The sequence below is a fragment of the Trachemys scripta genome, chromosome 20 (assembly GCF_013100865.1).
Source record: "Trachemys scripta elegans isolate TJP31775 chromosome 20, CAS_Tse_1.0, whole genome shotgun sequence".
Lineage (NCBI taxonomy): Eukaryota > Metazoa > Chordata > Testudines > Emydidae > Trachemys > Trachemys scripta.
Genome location: NC_048317.1, coordinates 14301198 through 14323764, shown reverse-complemented (window position 1 = coordinate 14323764; position 22567 = coordinate 14301198). Strand labels below are relative to the sequence as shown.

The 22567-nt window shown below is 48.6% G+C and overlaps 1 protein-coding gene across 1 annotated transcript in view; it reads left to right on the top strand.

The window, feature by feature from the left end:
• Positions 1 to 1618: 1618 nt before the first annotated feature.
• Positions 1619 to 22567, top strand: part of LAPTM5 (lysosomal protein transmembrane 5) — a 33388-nt gene continuing 12439 nt past the window's right edge. Inside the window, exons 1-6 of the mRNA XM_034754167.1 lie at positions 1619 to 1792; positions 11981 to 12074; positions 15759 to 15835; positions 16624 to 16752; positions 19218 to 19343; positions 22069 to 22164. Of these exons, the coding sequence (XP_034610058.1) occupies positions 1715 to 1792; positions 11981 to 12074; positions 15759 to 15835; positions 16624 to 16752; positions 19218 to 19343; positions 22069 to 22164 (600 nt within the window). The 5' untranslated portion in view covers positions 1619 to 1714. The remainder of the gene's footprint in view (positions 1793 to 11980; positions 12075 to 15758; positions 15836 to 16623; positions 16753 to 19217; positions 19344 to 22068; positions 22165 to 22567) is intronic.

Below are 22567 nucleotides of genomic sequence, written 5' to 3'. Positions count from 1 at the left end.
CATAGTTGAACGGTGATAGGTGCATTCACCTGAAGCCCCTGATGCCGGCAAACTGACAAAAATATGCAATGCAATTGTGATATTGGGAAACACCCCAGAAAGTCCAAGTTTGAAATCTCACACATAAATAATTCCTTAGTCAACTAGACATAAAATATAAAGACACTAAAATGTAACAATTCTCTACCTTTCAACACGCACCTGCTCCAGCACCAGCCACTAGCCGTGGTCTGTTTATATAATCAGCTGATCTGAGAGGACACGTTCATCATGGTCTACTCTTGGGCCATCAGATATATTTGTATTAATATTTATGAACATTTTAAACTCTTTAATATGACAAAATCTATATCCGTTAACAAAAACAATTATGTCTTTTACCAAATCACATCTCTTATTTGCTGAAATGTGCAGCTCTAAGCTGAGAGAGTGGGTCACATTTTGGTCCCATAGGGATGTGCATAAAAACAAGTTGCAAAACTTATCAAATGCCAAAAAATTAACACGTGTCTAAATTTGAGGCCCCCTTTGAGCTTGAGGCCGAGGCAGTGAGTGACAGGGGGGAGGTGGGAAGAGGAGTACATGGGGGCGTGGCCTCGGGAGGAGGCGGGGCAGGGCTTTGGGGAGAAGAGGCGGGGAAGGGGAGGTTCCAGCACTCCTGCTGGAGTGTCTTGTTTTTAAATATTACCAAATTGGCAACACTAGGGTGACCTAGGGCAGCCATGAATTGGGCCCATTTTTCTTGCGCTGATGATAGACAACCCCCTTCTCACCCTCTCTCCCAGCCGTGGCCCAAAGCCACAAGATTGCCCTAAAGCCCACATGCCATTGTGGCACATGCCTACTGAGGGTAGGGTTTGTGTAGGATGATGGCTTATAATATACCCAGCAGTCGGTACCTGGGTGCACTGTGCTGTACATGAGTTAGGTCAATTACAAAACTACCATGGTGAGGCTCAGAGAATCACATTTTCAAGGATGATCACAATGCACAAATCATGTGCAAGATAGCTAAGTGTGTGTGTGTGTGTGTGAGTGCTCCTCCGATTTCCGTGTAAATTGTCCGGGCACCTGCAGGGTAGGTGGAATGGATGTTTTGTTATTGCCGTTGTTGTCTTTACTCTGAACCCTGCAATAACAGATTTTGTTTTAAGGACCAAGGTTTGCAAACGAGGGGGCCTCAAATTAGTCTCCTAAATCCATATTTAATCACGTAAAGGCTGGTATTTTACAAATGTGCTGGCCACCCAGCGGCTTCAGTGGAATTCATGTAATGCTCAGCGTATCTGAAAATTAGGCTACTAATTCTGGTGCCTAAATGTGAGTTTAGTGGGTAACTTTTGGTTGAAAATCTTAGCTCCTGCTTTTATTTTTGGTAATTTTACAGGATGGTTTTGGCTTCGTGCTTAACATGACATAACCACTCCATGCTGTGCAGGCAAAGGGACTCTGGCTTGAAGCAGTAGCATTCGCTGATGTACTTGCAACCTGGGACAGGGCAAGATTTAGAGATCAGTTGCTTTCAGCGTGATTTTGTTTTCTCTTGTGTTTGGAAATCTCAGAGACCTCGTGTGACGTTGGAGATGACTTGACACATTTATAGTCCAGGAAGGAAGTTGAGCAACAAGATGTTACGTTGCGTTGCTTGGTCACTTTAGTGCAGCTGTCTCGGATTCAGCAGCTGTCGCTCCACAACAGTCGAAAGGGATCAAAAATGTCTCCCCAGACGCCCCCGAAATGTTGCTGCTTCAACATCAAGACTGGAACAGTCACTCTTGGCATCTACCACATGGTAAGTTACGAAATAAATGTACAGGTAGGAAAGCTGTAAACTGGGAAATCAAACAGTTCCCAAAGTGTTGACTTTTCTGTGTTCCCGAGAGGTGGGGGGGAGGCCGATGATTTAAGAGCGATGGACAAGAGAGGGGAAAAAAGAAACCTTCTGTCTGTGCTGATAGTTTTCTGAACTAGATTCTCCTGCCAGAGCCGATGGAAATTCACTGTACTTCCTGTTTCTCCTCTGCCGCTCAAGTGTCAGCCTTTGCAAATGCTGTGCTGCGAATCATATGAGCTTTCAGCGTAGACAGGCGGATCCATTTGTTACGGATTGTGCAGTGGGATGACAATGCAAAGGGTTGTGGAAAAGTTAAGGTTAGGAATCTGTAGTGAGGTGTGGGCGTGCGTGTGTGTGTGTATGGATCAGGGCTATAAACAGTATCTAGGTAAAATTGTGAATGTTTTCAGTTTCGCTAAAAAAACAACAAGGAATCCGGTGGCACCTTAAAGACTAACAAATTTATTTGGGCATAAGCTTTCGTGGGTAAAAAACATTGGCAACTGAAGAAGTGAGGTTTTTTACCCATGAAAGCTTATGCCCAAATAAATCTGTTAGTCTTTAAGGTGCCACTGGACGCCTTGTTGTTTTTGTGGATACAAACTAACATGGCTACCCTACTTTAATTTCTCTAACAGCTTTTAGACATTGTACCCGGTTCCCAGTTGCTTTCTCTTTGAATATCATGTCTCTGTAAAGTTGCCATGGCTGTCCTGGGAGGATTATCGCTGTGGGGGGTGGGGAGTAGGGAAAATAGGATGTCGCTCGGGCGGCCTCTGCACCTCAGTGAACCCCAGCTATTGTAAGAGCTGCTTGGTGGCATAGTTCGAGTATCTTTCTGGTGGATGTAATTCACGCTGAGGCTATGACACATTGCACAGTCAGCCCAGGATTGAGGGAGTACGAAAATGGCTTCAAATCCCCTCCCCAGTTGCCCTGCGCCCCTTTTGCGCACAACCAAGGAGCGGGGCCTCGAGAGGTCGCCCTGTAGGCGGTGAGACACGGTGTTTTTTAGGCCATTTGTTGGACTGGGAAGGGGTGGGGTGTCCTGGTTCCTCCTCTGGAGAGGCGGCGTCGCCATCCATTGGAAGAATGCAGCATGCACCCGCCTCTGCGCCGCCCATGAGCACTGCATGTGATGGCTGGCTTGCCAGACTCCCCAGTGCGCTGCAGCTGCGTCACCCCTCCCGGCACAAAGCCATGGCTTAAAAGCAACACACAGGTCCACAGTGTATCTATCGGGCTAGATGCTCAGCTGGTGTAAATTGGCGTCGCTCCGTTGATTTCAGTGGAACTGTGCCGAATTGCACCAGCTGAGATCTGACCCACGTTTAATGGGAAATCAGTGTGGAAGCCCAGTCACTAAGATCCCATGTATAGCTGGATTATAAAGGGTTAATACGTGAGCAATCGATTTTATAAGCATGCTACAAACAGGAGTAGTGTGTGTTATCGATGGTTCTAAGCTCATCAGTAGAAGGTGACGTCGATGGTTATAAGCAACCTAGCAAGCTGTCAGATTCTCTAGCACCATTGCCAAAGCCAAATGTTCACAGACGATGGTTCAGGCCCCAAAAGCAGGGCCGGCTCCAGGGTTTTGGCTGCCCCAAGCAGCCAAAACAAAAAACAAAACAAACAAACAAAAAGCCGCGATCGCGGGCAGCAATTTGGTGGGAGGTCTTTCGCTCCCAAGCGGAGTGAGGGACCGTCCGCTGAATTGCCGCCGAATACCTGGACGTGCCGCCCCTCTCCGGAGCGGCTGCCCCAAGCACCTGCTTGAGAAGCTGGTGCCTGGAGCCGGCCCTGTCCAAAAGACCCTGAGATTGGTTTTAAAAATCCTGGGATTTTAAAACATAATCAAGTCCGTGTTTGGTTTTTTGCCTTCGGGTTGTTGGGCCTCTAGGGTACATGCCCATCTATCTATCTATCTATCTATCTATCTATCTATCTATCTATCTATCTATCTATCTATCTATCCCCATACACCTCCTCTATCTATCTATCTATCTACCTATCCCCATACATCTATCTATCTATCTATCTATCTATCTATCTATCTATCTATCCCCATACACCCCCTCTATCTATCTATCTATCTATCTATCTATCTATCTATCTATCCCCATACACCTCCTCCATCTATCTTTTTCCTTCTCCAGACCTTAGGAAGAGCTCTGTGAAGTTCGAAAGCTTTTTCCTTCCACCAACAAAGCTGGTCTAATAAAACATACTGTATTTCCACCCCTACCTTGTCTGTCTATCTCTGCTCAGCCATCTATTTCTCTATTTGTGGTTGCTTAGAGGGTGCCAATCAGTCCACAACATAAGTGGTCCCATCCCATCCCTGGTTTGTCTGCACCGACAGCGCTGGCACGGTGCGTCTCTTTCACACCGAACACTGTCTCCTTGCAGAGAAGGCTGTCTAGCATAAGCACGTTAAAAGGTAAAATACGAGCACAGATTTTCTTTTCTTTCCCGTGTTTTTCACCGTCTGTCTGCAGCCGGGCACAGGAGAAAGGGAAAGTGGATTTATTGCCTGGCGGGTACTTGGATGATTTGCTGCATCAATACTCTTCATTTGTATCAGTACAAGTTATTGCTGTGGACCCCCGTGATGAATCCCAGTGATGCTTGGTGATAGTAGTGCCATCAAACACCAGCGCTGAGGCTTTGTGGCAGTGTCTTGTGCTCCTGTAAATTAGATTTGTCTCATTGCTGAGCTCTCCACAGACTGTGGCAATAAATCCTGGATGTTCTCCAATGAATGGGAAGATGGAGGGAATGTGAGACAGAGCGCAGGCCCGGGATGAACACCTGCTGAACAGGGGCCGTGATGCTTAGCACAGAAATTTTAAAATGAAGCAGGGGTGTGTTAATTCCCCCAGGAAGGGCTCGAGTTATCTGACACCAGATTCCAAGCCAAGCAGACCAGTGCTTTCTACGCACTGCCCGCACAGAGCAGCTGAAGGAGGGTGCTAAGTGGCACCTGGCCGCCTGCTTGCTAGTCTGTGGAGGGAGGTTTTTCATTCCCCACTTGAACAGGGTGTGTGTGTGTGGACGGGGGTGAGGGTGATGGGGAAGTTGGGCTAGTGGAAAGAAATATTGCCCAGGTTCTGTCTAGGAGGGAAGGATGGACCCGTGATTAAGGAGCGAGTCTGGGACTCTGGAGATGTGGGTGTTCAGGGCTCTGGCACAGATTTCCTGTGGGCAAGTCACTCGCTCTCTCTCCCTGATTCCCCATCTGTACAGTGGGGATAACAGCACTGCTCTGCCTCCTGGGGGGGTTGGGAGACACTCAGATGCGACAGGGATGGGAACCATGGAAGCACCTTTGCTCGATGGTATCAAGGGAGCCTTCACCCTTGCACTGAGGAACTGAATGTTAAAACCAAATCACTTCAGCAACCTCCCTCCCTCTAAAGCGCGCCAACCCTCCCATCAGCTGCTGATTCCCCTTTCCTCTCCAAACTGTCTTCCTCTTCCCACCTCCGTCCCCAGCCAGAATAATTCCTGCTGCTGGCGCCCCTTCTATCTGCCGGACCTGCATCCCTACCGCCAGAAACTGTCCCCTCCAGCACATCTTGAGGTGGGCACTCTGGGCAGGCAGGCACTCTATCTAGATTCGCTGCTAGCTTCCACTGCTGTAGCAGAGATGCAACTCAAGTGTGGGTCGTGGTCCTAGATAAAGGTCCCTCTGGCTGCTGGAAACCATTCACGGCCCCCATCTCCAGCTTCCATCCATTCAACCCTCCAGCTTCTAGTTGCCCTCCATGGTGGAAGCTGCTGCATTCCCTGAAAGCTAAAGCCGGTCCATCTGAAATGGAAGGTCCCAAGCTGCCTTCATGGCTTATTTACTCCAACAGTAATTAATGAAGGAGAAGCAAGGCCTAGAGCAGAAGGTTGGGCTGGTCTCCACTGGAGGTGATCTTGATTTAGTGCCTAGCTTTGGTAGACTTCTTAACTAAGACTCTTAATTTCTCTGTCTCTAATCCCAGTGGCCAAAATAGGGAGCTCTTTAAGGTCGGGACTGTTTCTTACCATGGGTTCGCACAGCAAGTAACACATGGGGGCCTATCAGGGAAACCATCATAATAGGACATTTCTTTATTCTTCGGGGACTTGGCTGATTCCTCCCCAGAACAGGCTTCGTGTGGCTCTTTCGCCTCGTCTTTAATTTTTGTAACAATTTTCTCAATATTTCCACAGCTTGTCTGAGGTGCCGCCCCCTCCCCCCGAGATCATCCCATGCACATGCTGTTGCAATGCTGTGAGAGTAGGCAGTGTGCCAGAGCCACATCTATACAGCGGTTTCAGCTGCCTCTCTGACAGATGCTTCCTTATTCCCTACGGCTTTTGCAGGTGAAATCTCACCGCCCGCTTTGTTATCTGTGTTGCTTCTCGAAATGGCTGATGTAGAAACATGGACGGATGCTGGAAACATGAGCAAGAGTGGAGCTCATAGAGGACACAGCTGAATACAAGCCTGGGAGGCAGGTGCTCTGTCTATCTAGATTCCCCAATAACACCCTTCACGGTGGTGATTGGTGCACCTAAGCGGTGGGATCTGGACCATGCGCTGCAGAGCAATGTGGTGGGCCTACCTTCGGTGACTCTACCCGCCTGTTTTCCCTTGGGGGAGTTCTTTAGCTCCAGGAGCGGCGGCATCGCTTTTTGGTGCCTACGTTTCCCAGATTCAGTCCCTGCCTATGGTTGTGGTGCTCGCAGGCATGGGGTTGTGGCTCACGAGACATTAGAGCAAGCGTGACCTTATCCATGTGCAGATTCAAATGCAGGACCCGCCTCTTGGAGAAAACTTCCCCACCTCCCCCAGCAGCGGTGTCTCCGTGCAACCAACTCACAAGGGGGAAATAAGAAGGGAATAAAGCAGGTGCATTGGTATCACAGTTCTTGGGCTATAGGAGAATCGTGCTTCACTAAACGGAAAGATTAAGGGCTTGACTCTCATGACATTAAGGTAGTGGTTCTCAAACTGTGGAGCGAGACCCCAAAGTGGGTTGCGACCCCATTTTAATGGGGTCACCAGGGCTGGCTTAGACTTGCTGGGGCCGAAGGCCAGAGCCAAAGCCTGAGTCCCACCACCCGGTGGTGAAACTGAAGCCCAGGCCCCACCACCTTCAGCCCAGGGTAACGGGGCTCAGGTTACAGGCTCCCTTCTGGAGCTGAAGCCCTTGAGCTTCGGCTTTGGACTCCCTGCCTGGGGCGGTGGGGCTCAGGCTTTGGCCACCCCATTTGGTACAGCGGGGATCGGGCTTTGGTTCAGGCTTCGTTCCTCTCTCCGGGGTCGCGTAGCAATTTTTGTTGTTAGAACGGGGTCATGGTGCAGTGATGTTTGAGAACCGCTGCATTAAGGCCACTTTAGACTTCTGGAGCAGGGTAAAGGGGCCTGAGTATAGCCGGCAAAGCCAGAAGGGACCATAGTGATCATCTAGGATAGCCTCAGACCTCTGGGCTTGGAATCCATGAAGCTGTATTCAGACCCCTTTACGCTGCTCTGGCAGCATAAAGGGGCTTTAAAGTAATGAAAATCAAGCCCTTAATCTTTCAGTTTAGCAAGGCGGGATTGTCCTCTGACATGCACTTGGCTTTTCTCCAATATACCTTCGGCTACATCAGCAGTTACTCCTGATTCTTGCCATTGAGAATGAGAGGACAACCTGGACCTCTTACTGCAGAATTCCCCCTTTTTATGGATATTAGCGATGAGCCTGCATTGTGAAGTTCAGATCCAGACCGCGATTCCATTTTGAATCCAACTGGGAACTACCCTAGAGTTCACAGCCATTTGGATTTGATGACCCCACTATTTCGGCCTATTTGCAAAATTCAGTTCTGCAACCAAAAGTGAACTCCCCTAATGTTCAGCAGGCTCAGAGCCACTGTTTCTCTTGAGTTCCTGTTGCACAGAAATCTAAAAGAGTCATTTCCTCTTCTGTTCCCCACAATAGCCCTTGAGGCATTGACCTCACAGCAGCAACAAGGGAAGAGAAAGCTCTGAGCGCTCTTCCGTCCTCAAACACCTCCCAACAAAGTTGCAAAGCTTGTTCCCGCACAGAAAAAGTAGCATGTAACGTTAACACTTCAGGGATATTGCACAGTATAAATGGATATATCTATGTGATAGACCAGGAGAAAACAAATGGGTGTCCTCTACACAGGATTCTTTCTTCCATGTATAATTATATATCCTGTTTTTCTTGCATTCACACCAGTTGAGACTCAGGGAACATGAGATCGATTCCTGTCTCTGTCACAGGCTTCTTGTGTGATCTTGGGGTCTCTTTGAGCCTCCGTTCCCCATTTCTAAAGTGGAAACAGTTCTCCTCCTTTTCTCCCACTCTTTGCCTGGTGTATTTCGATTGTGAGCTCTTCAAGGCAGGAATCATCTCTTACTATACACAGCGTGGAGCAAAACAGGGTTCTGAGCTTGTTTGGAGTCTCCAGGCACATTACAGATAAGAGTACATTTTCTTCTGCTCAGTTAAACACACAGCTGTAGGCTTGATCGCTTCTCTATCTGCTACTTTCAGTGTTGTTTCCTGTATACACCCATTGCAAACACAAGTACAAACCACAGCTCTTCCTGTCCGTCATCTTCCACATCATTTTTCAGTTTACTTTCTCAAAATACTCTGAGAAGCTGTTTGAGCCAGATAGAATGTACGCAATTATTTATCTCGGTGTGGGATATGATCATGCTTCCTGTGCCTGTCAAAGGGTCTGGTATCTCATGATCAGCTCTGCAGAGAGATCTGTGAAGTCTAGCTGAGCTCATAGCCTGTCTCATCTGCTTCTTCTTGACAACACTTCAACACTCGCTGACGCCTTGTGAACCTAGTAGTTTAAGTAGCATGTCCCTCCAGTGCTGCCTCCGGCACCAGGAGTATCCCAGAACATTGGATCTTCTGGGGAACACCACCGTGTCCTGCTATGGGTAGGAATGGTTGGGAATTTTTCGACAAAATGTTTTTTCAGTCTGATTCATCAAAACCGAAACATTTTGTGGGAACGGATCAATTTGAACAAAACTTTCTCTGATGAAGGATGAAATTTTCTGGTCAAAACCAGAGAGTTCCCCCACAAATTGCTAATTATCTGGAGGCCTATGGGTCTCACATGGCTTAGGGATGACCTGGATTCAGTTTCCTGCACTTCCTGATTTGGAGCAGGGACTTGAATCCAGGTGTCCCACATCTCTGGTGAGTGCCTGAGCAAGAGATTCAGTCTCTGTCTTGCTTTCTCAAGATCTCCTGTTGGAGCTGTTCCCCAATATGCAGTGGGCCAGAGAGAGATTCTCTAGCTCAGTGATTAAGGTGCTCACTAGCAGGGCCGGCTCTGGCTTTTTTGCCGCCCTAGGCAAAAAAGCCACCAGCTGACCCCACCCCACCCCCACAGCGTGTCAGGGGAGGGCGCCGAGCCCGGCTGGGGTTCTCCGCTCTCCCCGGCGGCCAGAGCGCCGGGGGAAGGGTGGAGAGCCCCCAGCGGCCAGAGCGCCGGGGGGAGGGCGGAGAGCCCCCGGCGGCCAGAGTGCTGGGAGCAGGGCGGAGAGTCCAGCCGGGGCTCTCCGCTCTCCCCGGCAGCCAGAGTGCCGGGAGCAAGGCGGTGAGCCCGGCCGAGGCTCTCCGCTTTCCCCGACCAGCCGGAGTGCCAGGGGGAGGGCAGCAAGCCCGGCCAGGGCCCCGCTCTCCCCGACCGGCCAGAGCGCCGGGGGGGGGGGAAGGTGGCGAGCCCGGCTGGGGCCCCGCCGCGCCACCCCCCTCCAGCCACCACCCCAAGCACATGCTTGGTGGACTGATGCCTGGAGCCGGCTCTGCTCACTGGGTCTGTGAAAGAGCAGAGTGCAAGTTTCTCCCTCCGAATGCTGGACTTGACTCTGGCCTCCCACGTTCCAAGTGACTGCCCCACCCACAAAGCCATTCTGGGGAGAATCTCTTGCTCTCTCCATTTTGTCCCAGTGCAGAATGGGAAAGTCTTCGAAATCTCAAGTAGTTTTTCCAGATGAGCAGAGCAGCTGCCGGGAGGGCCAGTAACAAAGGAGCTGGGAGGGTAATAGCAAGATGGCTACAGAGAAACAGTAGGTAATTTATTAACCGGAATACATAATATACAGGCTTAGTATGCAATGTACGATCGTGGCATATAACACAATGTACATGCACGGCTCAGAACATACAAGCGTGGCCCACATACGACATACACCAGGGTTTGTACACGTATGGGCTACAGGCTGAGTCCTTATGGAGCTCATGCCGCGTATTCAAATTCTGCCGCATCTAAATTTCTATTTTAAGAAAGCCCAGCCCCCTCACCAAGTTACTCACCCCGACGAATGTGAAGAAAACCTTCCAAGGGTAAGCAATGCGGCACTTCCTTCCTGAGTCTGCAGACAGCCTGAAACCATGGCTCTGCGAGGTGTCAACCCGACTGCTCCCCCATTGGTCCCATTGGAGTGCTACCTCTGAAAGCAAACAATGGCACTTTAAGTGTCACCCAAGCTATGTCCTGGCTGACCTTTTGGCAACGGGATGGGGAAAGGGCACGGCAGTGAAATCTGCATGGACCGGGTGTTGCTACAGAGAAGGAAATGCAGAGGGAAGAAAGAAGGAGAGATACAATGACAGGACTGGGGGAGAGAAACAAAGGCAGGAAGCACAGTGGGCTGAAAGGGGAGCCTATTTTCTCACCCAGTGGTGTTGAAAGTTTCAATAAAGCACCAAACAAGTAAGAAATAATGGTGCTTTATTTATGCTTTATCGGCTGGAGCTCTGCTGTGGTCCTCATTTTATGATACTGCCAGCCCACAAGTGAAAATACTCCCTTCCCAGAGGGAGTTTGAGATCCCAGACACCTGCTGTACATAATGTACAGGCACGGCCCAGGACATCCAGCATACGAACACAGCACACCTGTAGTGGGATGCAGCTCTGGATTGACTTGTGGGACATTAACTCTCTGCTACACCAGGAGTAGTAAGGGGCGGGCACGTTTATTCCCAGGTAGTTTAATCTGGAAATTCCTCTTGCAGTTTATGATGGCTGCTTTCAGGATGAACATCTCCAGTTCAGCTCCCTGCTCTGACTGACCTGCTGCTCCCACATCCCAGCGGAGTGCCTCACCCGTCAGGCTATTCTAGGGGTTGTCTCACCTATGTTTTTTCATGCCAGAATCCAAAAGGCTTGATTTTTGCTCCAAAACAAAAACAAATTCCAAAGCCTCCACATTTTTAACCAAACAGAATTGTTGTTCTCTAGCCAGGCCTACAGGCAGCAGCCATCACTCAGAGGGTACTATCAAAAGTTCTCCACCTCCAGCAGCTCCCATAGTGATTAGGGTTATGACCTGGTCAGTATTTGACCATCCTGGCAGGGTTTTTTTTTTATAGATTTGCCAGTTGCCAGAAAAATGCTTTAATCTGCCGGGAGTTTTTTTACGTGGGTCTAAAGATTTGCATTGTTATCACAGTTTTGTTATCTAATGTTAAAAGTGTCTGTGTCCAGTGTTCCCACTAACACAGTTTAAGCGATAACAGATCAAAACTGTTGAAAATACAGCAATTGTCTGCCCAGCAACACACACACACACGTGTGTGAGTCACAGGACAGTGTGGAGAAGTACAATGTTGTCAATCTTATCTATATGTGTTATCTCTCTAGATACTGTAAGTGGCTGTTGAAGGGGTGGGGGTTGAAGAGTTGCCTTGGGGAGGCGTTGTGTGTGTGTGTTGGGTTTTTTGCATTTCAAAGGTGATAACCCTAAATTGAGCTGAGCTCTTTGGAAAATCCACCCACTTCTCTTTAGGCCTACATGAGCGCCAAGCTTTGATGTTTGAAATAAATTCCTCACCGCAGAGCCTACAAAGGGGTTGAGAAAGAAGCAGTGTTATGGTGAAAGCACAGGACTGGGCTGACTGAGTTCTTTCCCTCCCTCTCTCACAAATTCACTCTGTGCCTCGGTTTCCCCTCAGTCTCTCACAGAGCAGTTTCAAACCATTAATGTTTGCATGGCACTTGGAGACTCTGAGGCGGGTTGTCCAGTAGGCATTCCAAGCAGTAGTGATCTCTGGAAACTGGTTGATAAGAAATTGGCAGGCAACCTGCATAACGGTCTCCTCTGTTTTTGCCCTTCTAGGTCATGAGCGTACTGCTCTTGATTGAGTACTCGGTGGAGGTGGCTTCTGGGAAAGGCTACTGCAAAGTCCTGGACAAGGATTACTACATTATTGGTAGGTTCAGTAGATGGAAGAGAAGCCAGAGGAGAAGCTGAGGGGGCTGCGTTTGAGAGGGTGCATTCAATCCAAAGTTGTTTCTTCTCCAAATCTTCTTCAAACCAGTTATCAGATGCCGGAGTTTAGAACTGAGGGTCATGAGCTGAAAACTTCAGACCCAGATCCAACCTAAAACAGATACATAAAATTAGGGAGTAAATAGTAATCAAGCCTGACCTTAAAAACCTCTAAGGAAGGAGATTCCACCACCTCCCTAGCTAACCCATTCCAGTGCTTCACCACCCTCCTAGTGAAATTTTTTTTCCTAATATCCAACCGAAACCTTCCCCACTGCAACTTGAGACCATGACTCCTTGTTCTGTCCTTGTAAGAACCCCGCGCTTTTTTTGTATATTGGGAGAAAGTTTTCCAACCACAAATCTCAAAGCCTCTGGCTAATATTAATTGATTAAAACTCATAACAGCCCTGAGGTGGTTGAAATTTTTCTGATTTCAAGTTTTCAATGATGTTTTTCTGCAAAAATGCAATTTTTGACCAAAACAAGACCAATTTTTGCTGAATTTTTATGAGTTTTTTATTAGTTACAGAGCTGATTGAAATTTTTCAATTATCAAAATGTTTTTTTTTCTTCAAAATTTGTAATGTTAACATTTCGGGGGCGGGGGGATGAAATTTGAAAAACTAGTAGAAAAATCCTACAATTTTGTTTTTATTTTTTTTCAACCAGCGCTACCTGTCATGTCTATAGACATTGTTGTACACATAAATGTATATTCTGCTTAGCAAAATGGTTTGAACTGCTGTCAAATGGAATATAAAATGTTCCCACAAATAGTGATGTATAAAAATGATGATTTGTTTCCAAAAATTTTTTGGAAAAAAAACATTCATTTAGTGACAATACATTTCACATTTTACAAACCCTGAATTAAATGTCCAGTTTTGCAGGGGAGACTGAGATGTCAAATTTTCATGAAGTTTCCATACAAAAATAAATTGTTATCCAAGCTAGACATTGAGTTTCACAAACCTTGAGATTTCTGCTTAAAAACAGAATGATTTTGTGTGAAAACTACTATTTTTTAACAAAACAAAATTAAAAAGGCCACATTTGGCATATATTCCCTCCACCCACTCCCTTCCCAAAGTTGCAGTATTTTGCAATGAAATCCCAAACACTTGCATTTCAAGGTGCATCACAAATATTTCACAGAGCTCTACTCATGAGATTTCTGGCATTTCTTTTTCTGGTCAGACTGGTAATATGACAAAGAGCGATCTTTATCATTCCAGAAACTATAAGTGCAAACAATGTGTCTAATCATTGCACAATGCTCAGCTTGAATTCAAATACAGAAATGGAAGAAGATTTGGGAGATTCATTCCCTTCCCCCCCCAAAAAATGGTTCTCTCACTTGTCCTCAACTCCTGCTGTTCTGTGTGTACATTGCCCCAGAGTGGAGTGTGTTAACAATACCCTAGAATGTTGTGAAACTACCATTTCCTGGGAACCAATTTCACACCTCTTCAACTTTTGCTTTCCCATGCAAATTAACGAAGGGGCTAACCCCCCAAAGTGCACACATCTGTATTTAAACTTCTAATTTCATTATAGTTCTCAAAAGCTCTGCAGAAACAACTTGCACATTTCTGATGTGTGATATCATGCACTACAGAAATGTAAAACAAACAATAGCGGAAGAGAAGAGCTTAACCCGCACAGGGGAGATTTTCGAAGGCATTAGGTGTCCAAATCTCATTGACTTTCAATGGGCGTTGCATCCTTATTTGGCCTCTGTGCCTCTTGGAAAGGCCAGATCTGTAACACGCCTTAATTCCATTTGTGGTGGGTTAATTTCCTTTGTTTTTGTTTTAATTAATATATCAACATTTATCACTGTGGTAATAATGCCTGGGAGTTGTCATCACAATCTTGATGGAATCCTCCAGGGGAAGTAGCAGAGCTATCCAGGAAACCAGGGTGCATGCATATGGACCAAAACCACCCGCACTGGAGGCAGAACCCGTTTGAAGGACTGTTAGGTTTATTTCTCTTGCCAATCCTGCCCTGCCTTTGAACCCAGCTGTTCAGAAGCAGCACTCTGCAGTGTCCCAGCAGCCCAACAACCTAAATATCCATCCCCAGCAATCAGCAAATGTGACTATTAAAACCACAGTTTACGAGTCCTGCCTGCATTCCCCCGGCCAGTTTATTGGGCCATAAAATAGAAACAGGCCTCTTTGCATTCAAGGGGAACATTAGGAGTCATTCAAAGTCCCTTCTAGCTGCATTCAGCACACCAGCTCTGATGTGGCCAGAAGTTAATCAAAATACACATTAGGCAAATAAAACCTGGTTTTTTATGAGTCCCCTCGCTATGGTTGCAAAGGCCCAGTGTAAGCTTCATCAGACCACCATGGTACCGTACATTGTTTATACCACATTTGCAATGAGAGAGGACTTTTATTTCATAACATACTTCTCCCTGCTCATGAAATTCCTGGGTATCTCTGGGAGACTGGAGCAAGCAGTGATGCATAGAAACAGAGCGAGAGAAAGACCCATAGAGCATGTTTATTCATTCGCTGGCGTGTGTGTTTGTATAAATCACGGCCTGGGAAAGTCTCATGAGATACACACCCCAATTTGGGGAAGCTTTCACCAGCAGCAGCGAAATCCCCAAGCGAAGTGGACAGGCTGTGCGGGGGGCAGGTATCCTCTTCAGATAAGCACAGAGGTCTTCTATGGCAGCTTAGAGCATGGGTTTAGGGCTGGGAAAGGGAGGCATGTCTAGTGGGAAGCATGTCTAGTGCTTCTGTCACTACTCACCAGCCAAATCCTCCCATGTGAGTGGGAGGCAGGATCCAAAAGCCGAAACCCCTACAAAGGAAAAGGGGGGCATTGTTGTTACGGTCGCACATCGGGGGCTGTTGTAGCACCTGCAGTGGTGCTCCCTGCCCTGGGGAGTGGAAGGGAGAATTCTGCAGATAGGAACTCAGGTCTGGCACTGTGGATCCAGATTTGATCCCTCATGTGAGGGTGTTTGGGAGCAAAAGAGACATGATTCCATCCATTCAAGCCCCCTGCAATACAAACCACAGGTGCCGGGTGCTGAGTGAGTCTAGGGAGGAACAGATACAGCAAGGCCCAAGAATGAGTCTCAGTCGATAGAATCACAGAAGTTGGACATGGAAAGATCGTATTAAGATTTCCCCTTATAGTCTATTCTCCAGTGCGTCATCCACCCCAGAAGTAAATATCCCATGTGATGGGGATTCTGCTACTTGCTTTGGGAGACAATTTGCCCAGCTTAACAGCCTGTGCAAAATCTTTATCTTCCACTGACAACATATCTTTATATCATTCCCTGGTTAACTGTGTCATGTCCCTGGCTAGCAGCTGCTCCATACAGAGGGTAAGAGCCTACTACTGGTGGCCTCTAGCAGAAGTGCTTCTTTAGCTTATGGGATGGAGGCAACTGGATTTAGCAGTGAAGGTCCTGCGTTCAATTCCACAAGAGGAGAAGCCATTATGTTGAAGTAAAAGCTTTGACTTATGGGACCAAATCCTCCAGTCCTTAACTCAGTTAAATTTTCCATTGCGCAGTGATTGACTAAGTGGATTCGGCCCATGATTTGAAATGTTGCGTTGGGATCTTAATATTATTATTATTTATTAGCGGACATCACCACCAGCTTCCTGTTGATCTTCATGCTGTTTATCATCAGCTTCTACCTTCTCTATGGCGTGGTGAAGGTATGTCGTTTTAAAATAACGTCCAGTCTCGTTTTTGTCGGGATGGAGGGGGGGAAGATTATTTACAATTTCAAATCCATTGAACTGGTCACTGACAAACTTGCTCAACGTCTGGATGTGCCTACTAGGGCTAGGGGGAAATTGTCCCTCAAAATTATTTTTGAGGGAAAATTGGGGTTTCAATTAAATGAATTTCGCATGCCGAGAGTCTGCTTTCCGTTGACCAGTAAGATTTTTTTGAAATATTTCAGCCAAAACCCAAACTATCATGATTTGGAAATGCTGCCTTGGTGTGTAATGACAGTTGTTCGCCTATATGGGCTGGTCCGACTACATCTCCCATAATGCACCATAGTCAGCAACTCCCATGATGCAACCGCCCCCCCTCTCCAATAAGAGAAACCCTGGGGAATCATGGGAGATATAGTCTGACCAGGGTGCTTAGCCTATAGAGGAGAACAGCAGCTTGAGGGCCCCGAACTACAATTCCCATGAGCCAAAGTGGTAAAATTTCCAAATTGAAATATTTCAGCTTTCAAATTGCCATAAAAAAATCTAAATTTTCCATGGCAAAAAACGCCCCCAAAAAACAAACCCCATTTTTGATCAGCTCTCACGTTTATAGGTAAATTTCTAACACACCCGTCACATTAATATCTAGAGTTAGGTGTGGAATTTCTTGCCGGGGTGTGTGTGTGTGTAAAATTTTCTAGCTATAACAGCACAATAGCACTTTCTAATCAATCATACTTGAATAGAAATAATCAGTTGCCTGCTCTCTCTCACAGAACAGGGAACGCCTCTTGATTCCATTCCTGGCTTTGCAAATCATGGATTTTCTCCTCACCCTCTTCACAGTCTTCAGTTCCTACATTCAGATCCCTGAAATGCTGTCCTTTGCATCCATTAGCCATGTGGTAAGTAAGAAACATGAGCCCACTTTTCAGGCTGCCGGGGCGCAGATCTATAGCACAATACGCGATGGAGACTCTGGACATGAGCATCCTACTAGGTTAGCTTCATTTATGGAGTGGTTTTGCCCTCCTTGGGCACCTCACAATGGACCATACTTGAAGGCAGGATACTGAACTTGATGGACTAGACAAAGGCCCCAGAGAAGCAGGAAGGCTAGTCCAGTAGTTAGGATTGTCACCAGGGTCTTTGGAGACTTGGGTTCAAGTCTCTGCCCTGCCACAGATTTCCTTTGTCACCTTGGGCAAGTCACATAGTTTCTCTATGCCTAAGCTCCCCACCTGCACCATGGGGCTACTAGTACTTCCTTCCCTCACAGGATAACTCCATGATGAGGTGCTCCGATGATACTGTGATAGGGCTATATAAATACCTAAGGCAGATAGGCTAGTGATCTATGCTGACATAGGACCCCAAGCAGGATACATGGTGCGCTATATGAATGAGGGGTGAATGTCTGGCCTCACTGAACTCCATGGGTGTTTTGCCATTGATTTAAATGGGGCCAGGATTTCACCCCGAAAGTCCACTGCTAGTCTTACAACCCTCTCTAACTGGACTCTCTGCCCCACTGCAGGAATCATTCATTTAATATTCATCGCATTTCCTATAACCTCACTTGCCTGATTCATCATACTTGATGTAATTTATGGACAGCGATAAAACCAAAGCGACAGCAGGTTGAGGGTTGGCCAGGGGAACATTTGTGTCTAAGATGATGGACCGTCAAGAGGTCTGACAGTGGAACTAAACAGTACTTTAAAGGGAAACCGTAGTGATGAATTCTCCTCTCATGCCATTGATAACTAATTACATATATTTCATCTCTGGTCAAAAGTCAAACTTGAGGCCTAAACAATAAGCATCAAACATGATATTCGGGCATCAAAATCAGCAGCAATTTGCAGAGCCTGGCGTTGAAAGCCAGCAGTTCCCATCAACAGGAGCCCAGAAACTCTGAAAATTGTTTTTTTTGCATGAAATTCAGCTCATGTATTGGTTGCCTAACATTAGCCCCTCCTGTGCACATCCCCAACTCCCCAAGTTGGAAGAATTTTGGCCTGCATATAGACTACACTTTCTGGACTGTTTTTTTGGAAAACATTTATGGGTGACAGGCCTGATTCACTATTGCTCTTCCCCTCGTGCCGTCAGGTGCCCTAGTGCAAAACGGGGGTAAAACACCACATTTTACATGCACTTTGCACGGGGGTTAACAATCATGCCGGGGACCCGCTCTCCATTGGCAGTCAGGGTGTGTCTCTATGGTAATCAGAGGTGTGACTGTCACATGTGCAGACATACCCGAGCTAGCTTTGCTCTAGCTAGCCCCAATAAGACTATCACGGAAGCTGCGGCAGCGTGGGCTCGCTGATCCAGGGTCCCAGGGATGGGGGGTGTTGTACAACCCATGCTGACATGCGTGCAGGGCCGTCCCTACCCATACGCAAACTACGCAGCTGCGTAGGGCACCAGGAAATTTAGGGCACCAAATTGCCCCAAATTTCCTGGTGCCCTACGCAGCTGCGTGCTGCATCCGGCTCCAGCAGCCAGCCCGATCCCCCCGACGGCTGAGCTGGCCCCTTGTGGGCTGCGCACAGCAGGGCCCAGGAAAGCTGCCTCTGCCCCGCCCCACTCCTTCCCCTCAGCCCCTGCGCCCCTGCTCCGCTCCAGCCCCGACCCCACTCCGCCCCTTCCCCCCCAAACCCCGTCCCCTGAGCTATGCGTCCTGGGGGACTGCAGCAGGGGCTGGGGTCGGGCCTGCCCTGCACTCACCGGGAGGTGGAAAATGGAGCAACCTGGCCCCAGCCTGCTACACTACCCCGGCTCCCAGCCGCGCTGCCTGTGAGTGCTGTGGGGCGGTTCCCACCCTTCCCTCAAGCCTAGGAGTGCGGGGCTGGGGGTGGGCCCGATCCCTGCTGCATTCCTGCACTGGCTGTTCCTGCCTCCCAAAGCCCGTGGGTGCAGCCCACCCCCAATGAGGCCAGGGGCGCCCCCTCCCCCCCACAGGGGGGGCTGCGTAGGGCACCACAATCTCTAGGGATGGCCCTGCACGCATGCTGCCGTGGCTTCATTGCTCTGTTACCCATGCTATCTAGATGAAAGCTAACATGGGTACGTCTACACGTGCTGCAGTCACACCTCCGATTGCAGTGTAGACAAAATCTAATCTAGAGCACCTCGGCAGCGTAAAGGCACCTTCAAGTGCAACTTAATCTTGAGTCCACTTGAAGGTCTATTTACACTGCCGGAGTGGCCTAAAGGGGCTGTGGCGTAAAAGAGAGTAAGGCCCAAGTGCAGGATAAAGGAGAATCAAGCCCTTTATAGCTCAGGAAACACCCACAAATATGGCTCTTTCATTTAACCAAAAACTAAAGCCGTGATCACGCTGACATTTTTGTCTCTGTAGAAAGCACACACGAAGGTTCCCTTCCTGGCCGTGCAATTACTGGATTTCTGTCTGAGCGTCTTAACCCTTTGTAGTTCCTACATGGAGGTCCCAAACTACCTCAATTTCCACTCGGCGAACCAAGAGGTAGGTAATAAATGAACGCCAACCATGAGCCTGGACAGCGAGTGTCATGTTGTGCGTTAGCCTAGTAGGGAAACCAGCAAAATGTTCATCCTGGTTTTTTTCTGTTATGAAAAATGTTTCTTTAATACTTGCTGTTAGAGCAGCACCCCCAGCTCTGCTCTGCTCAGTGCCAAAGGCAGGGGTGAAAATACCTTAAGGGATTTACCGGTACGCAGGGCAGCCGGGATCCTGAGCAAGGTGTGTGTGGGGTGGAGGTGGGCTCAACCAGAAGGGGCAGGGCCTCTGGTGGAAGGGGCGTGGCCTCTGGTGGAAGGGGTGTGGCCTCTGGTGGAAGGGGCGGGGCTGGGGGCAGACTCCCCAGCCAGCCCTTCTGCGCAGCCCGGTGGCGATTTAAAGGGCCCGGGGCTCCCAGCTGCCACCGCCCGTGCTATCCTGGGGCTCCAGCAGCGATTTAAAGGGCCCAGGGTAGTGGTGGACTGGAGCCCTGGGCCCTTTTAAATTGCTGGGCCCTGGGGAAGCTGCCCCCTACCAGTATGGTTGGCTGTGTGCCATCTCTTACCGGTACACAGTACCGGGCCGTACCGGCTTACTTTCACCTCTGTCTGTAGGATTTTCTAATCAATATAACTGTGCCCTTCCCTAACAGTTTGCTTGTGCAGTCATCATTTCTTAAAAGCACAACTGAGGACACACCTTCACTACAGCTCTGATGCAGCAAAGGACCTAAGCTAGGGTTGCCAACTTTCTTCTCGCACAAAACCGAACACCCAGGCCCCGCCCCTTCTCTGAGGCCCCACCCCTGCCCCGCCCCTTCTCTGAGGATATGGCCCTTGCTCACTCCACTCCCTCCTTCCTCTGTTTCTCGCTTTCCCCATCCTGACTCACTTGCTTATTGTCACTTGGCTGGCTCAGGGAGTTGGGGTGTGGGAGGGGGTGAGGGCTCTGATGGGGGTGCAGGCTCTGGGGTGGGGCCAGAAATGAGGAGTTCAGGGTGTGGGAGGGGGTTCTGGGCTGGGAAAGGGGGTAGGGGTGCAGGAGGGGGCTGCGGGCTGGGGGTGGAGCAAAGGGGTTCGGAGTATGGGAGGGGGCTCCGGGATGAGGGAGGGGTTTGGGGTGGGAGGCGGTAAAGGTTCTGGGCTGGTGGGGTGAGTTTCAGGGTGGGGCCAGAAATGAGGGGTTCAGGGTGCATGAGGGGACTCTGGACTGGGGCAGGGGATTCAGGTGTGTGGGGTGTTCGGGCTCCAGCTGGGGGTGTGGGATCTGGAGTGGGACCAGGGATGGGGGATTTGGGATACAGGATGGGGCTCCAGGCTGGGACCGAGGGGTTCGGAGGGCAGGAGGGGGATCAGGGCTGGGGCAGAGGGCTGGGGCACAAGAGAGAGTTGGGGTGCAAGCTGCGGGCGGCGCTTACCTCAAGCAGCTCCCAGAAGCAGCAGCATGTTCCCGGTCTGGCTCCTACAAGGAGGTGTGTCTAGGTGGCTCTGCACGCTTCCCCATCCACAGGTGCCCTCCGCCCGCAGCTCCCATTGGCCGTGGTTCTCAGCCAATGGGAGCTGCGGAGCCAGTGCTTGGGGCAGCGGCAGCATGCTAAGCCCCCTGGCTACGCCTACATGTAGGAGCCAGAGGAGGGACAGACGCTGCTTCCGGGAGCCGCAGGGAGCCACGGTAGGCAGGGAGCCTGCCTTAGCCCCGCTGCGCCGCCGACCAAACTTTTAACGGTCTGGTCAGCAGTACTGACCAGATCAACCAGGGTCCCTTTTCAACCGGGCGTTTCAGTCAAAAACCAGACACCTGACTACCCTAACCTAAGCACGTACCAAGTCCAGGCCTACTCAGCAAACCAATTAAACATGCTTAACTTTAGCCACAAGCTTAAGTGCCATTAACTTCAATGGGTTGGGATCAGACTTTTAGGTAACAAATCAATGAGTTAAGATTAAGTGAAAATATTTGGGCCAGTTGAAAATTTTCCATCAGAACTGTTTTTCTGTGGAAAATTGAGGTTTTGGTGAAACTAGATTTTTCATGAAAAGTGTCTGCTTTCTGCAGACATGTTTTTGTTCAAAAATCGAGCATCTGAAAACTGAAATATTTTGTCAAAAAAAAAGAAATACTTCAGCCAAAACCAGAAATATTTCTGATGCACAAAGGGGACAGCATGGTGCATCATGGGAGATGTAGTCTGACCAGGGAGCCTGGCCTATTGAAGAGAATGGGAGCATGAGGCACCTGGACTATAGCTCCCAGGAAGCACTGCAGCAGGATTTCAGAATCCAAATATTTGTTTTTGGCCAAAATATTGTATTTTTTGGCCTAAATATGTTGGGGGTTGATTTCCCCGCCCCCGATCTGCCTTTGCTGATCAGAGCAAGGCATTTTGCCCATAGACCTGCTATTACACATATCCCTATCAGAGTGGGTGCAATCAAAGGTGGGGGCTAGATCCAGCCAGGGTTAATCAAAGCCCCGATACAGGCCCCGAAGCATTGGCAGACACTTGGTTATCAACAGGAAATGAAAAACAGTCCCTTATGGATTACTACTCTCCCACTTCAGCAGAACCAGAATGTTTGGTCCTTTAAGTCATGAAAGCTTTCCCTGGTAAGAGGGAAAGCAAGGAATGTGTCTCCAAGGAATCAAACCGAAATTGTCAACTGATTTAATCTGGCCCTTGATGTTGGAATAAAGACATATGACTATCATGGGCACTTCCCTTTCCTTTCAGAGCTTCATGCCCAGCCAGGAGAAGTTGTCTTCCGAGGAATATGCCAAAGTGATGATCACCTTCACCATCACATTCATCGCTGTCCTCCTGCTAAAGGTAACCTGCCATATCGCCTGGTGTCCCAGGAAGGTTGAGCAAAACTTTGCTGCCCCTTGAGACATGAGGAATTTGCTCCTCCTCTCCAGTCCTGCCATTAGGAGGCACTTACCAAGCTCAACAGGAGGTGTGCATGTAAAGCGGAGCTTAGATACTGGAGACAAGTGTAAGAGAGAGGTCTGAGATTCAAATGATTCTGATCGCTACCTCTGCAGTCTGCAAAAATGAAACAAAATCTCTCTAAGGCTCCCTCTCTCCCCACGCTTTATAGATGACACTAGTGCATCAACCTCCAGGGGCGTCATGAGTTGGGAACAAAAGATGGAGGGGGGGATTGGCTGTTGCGTGCCAAAATAAATCAGATAAGAACACAGTGGGTGGGTCAGATTCTTGGCTGGTTAAA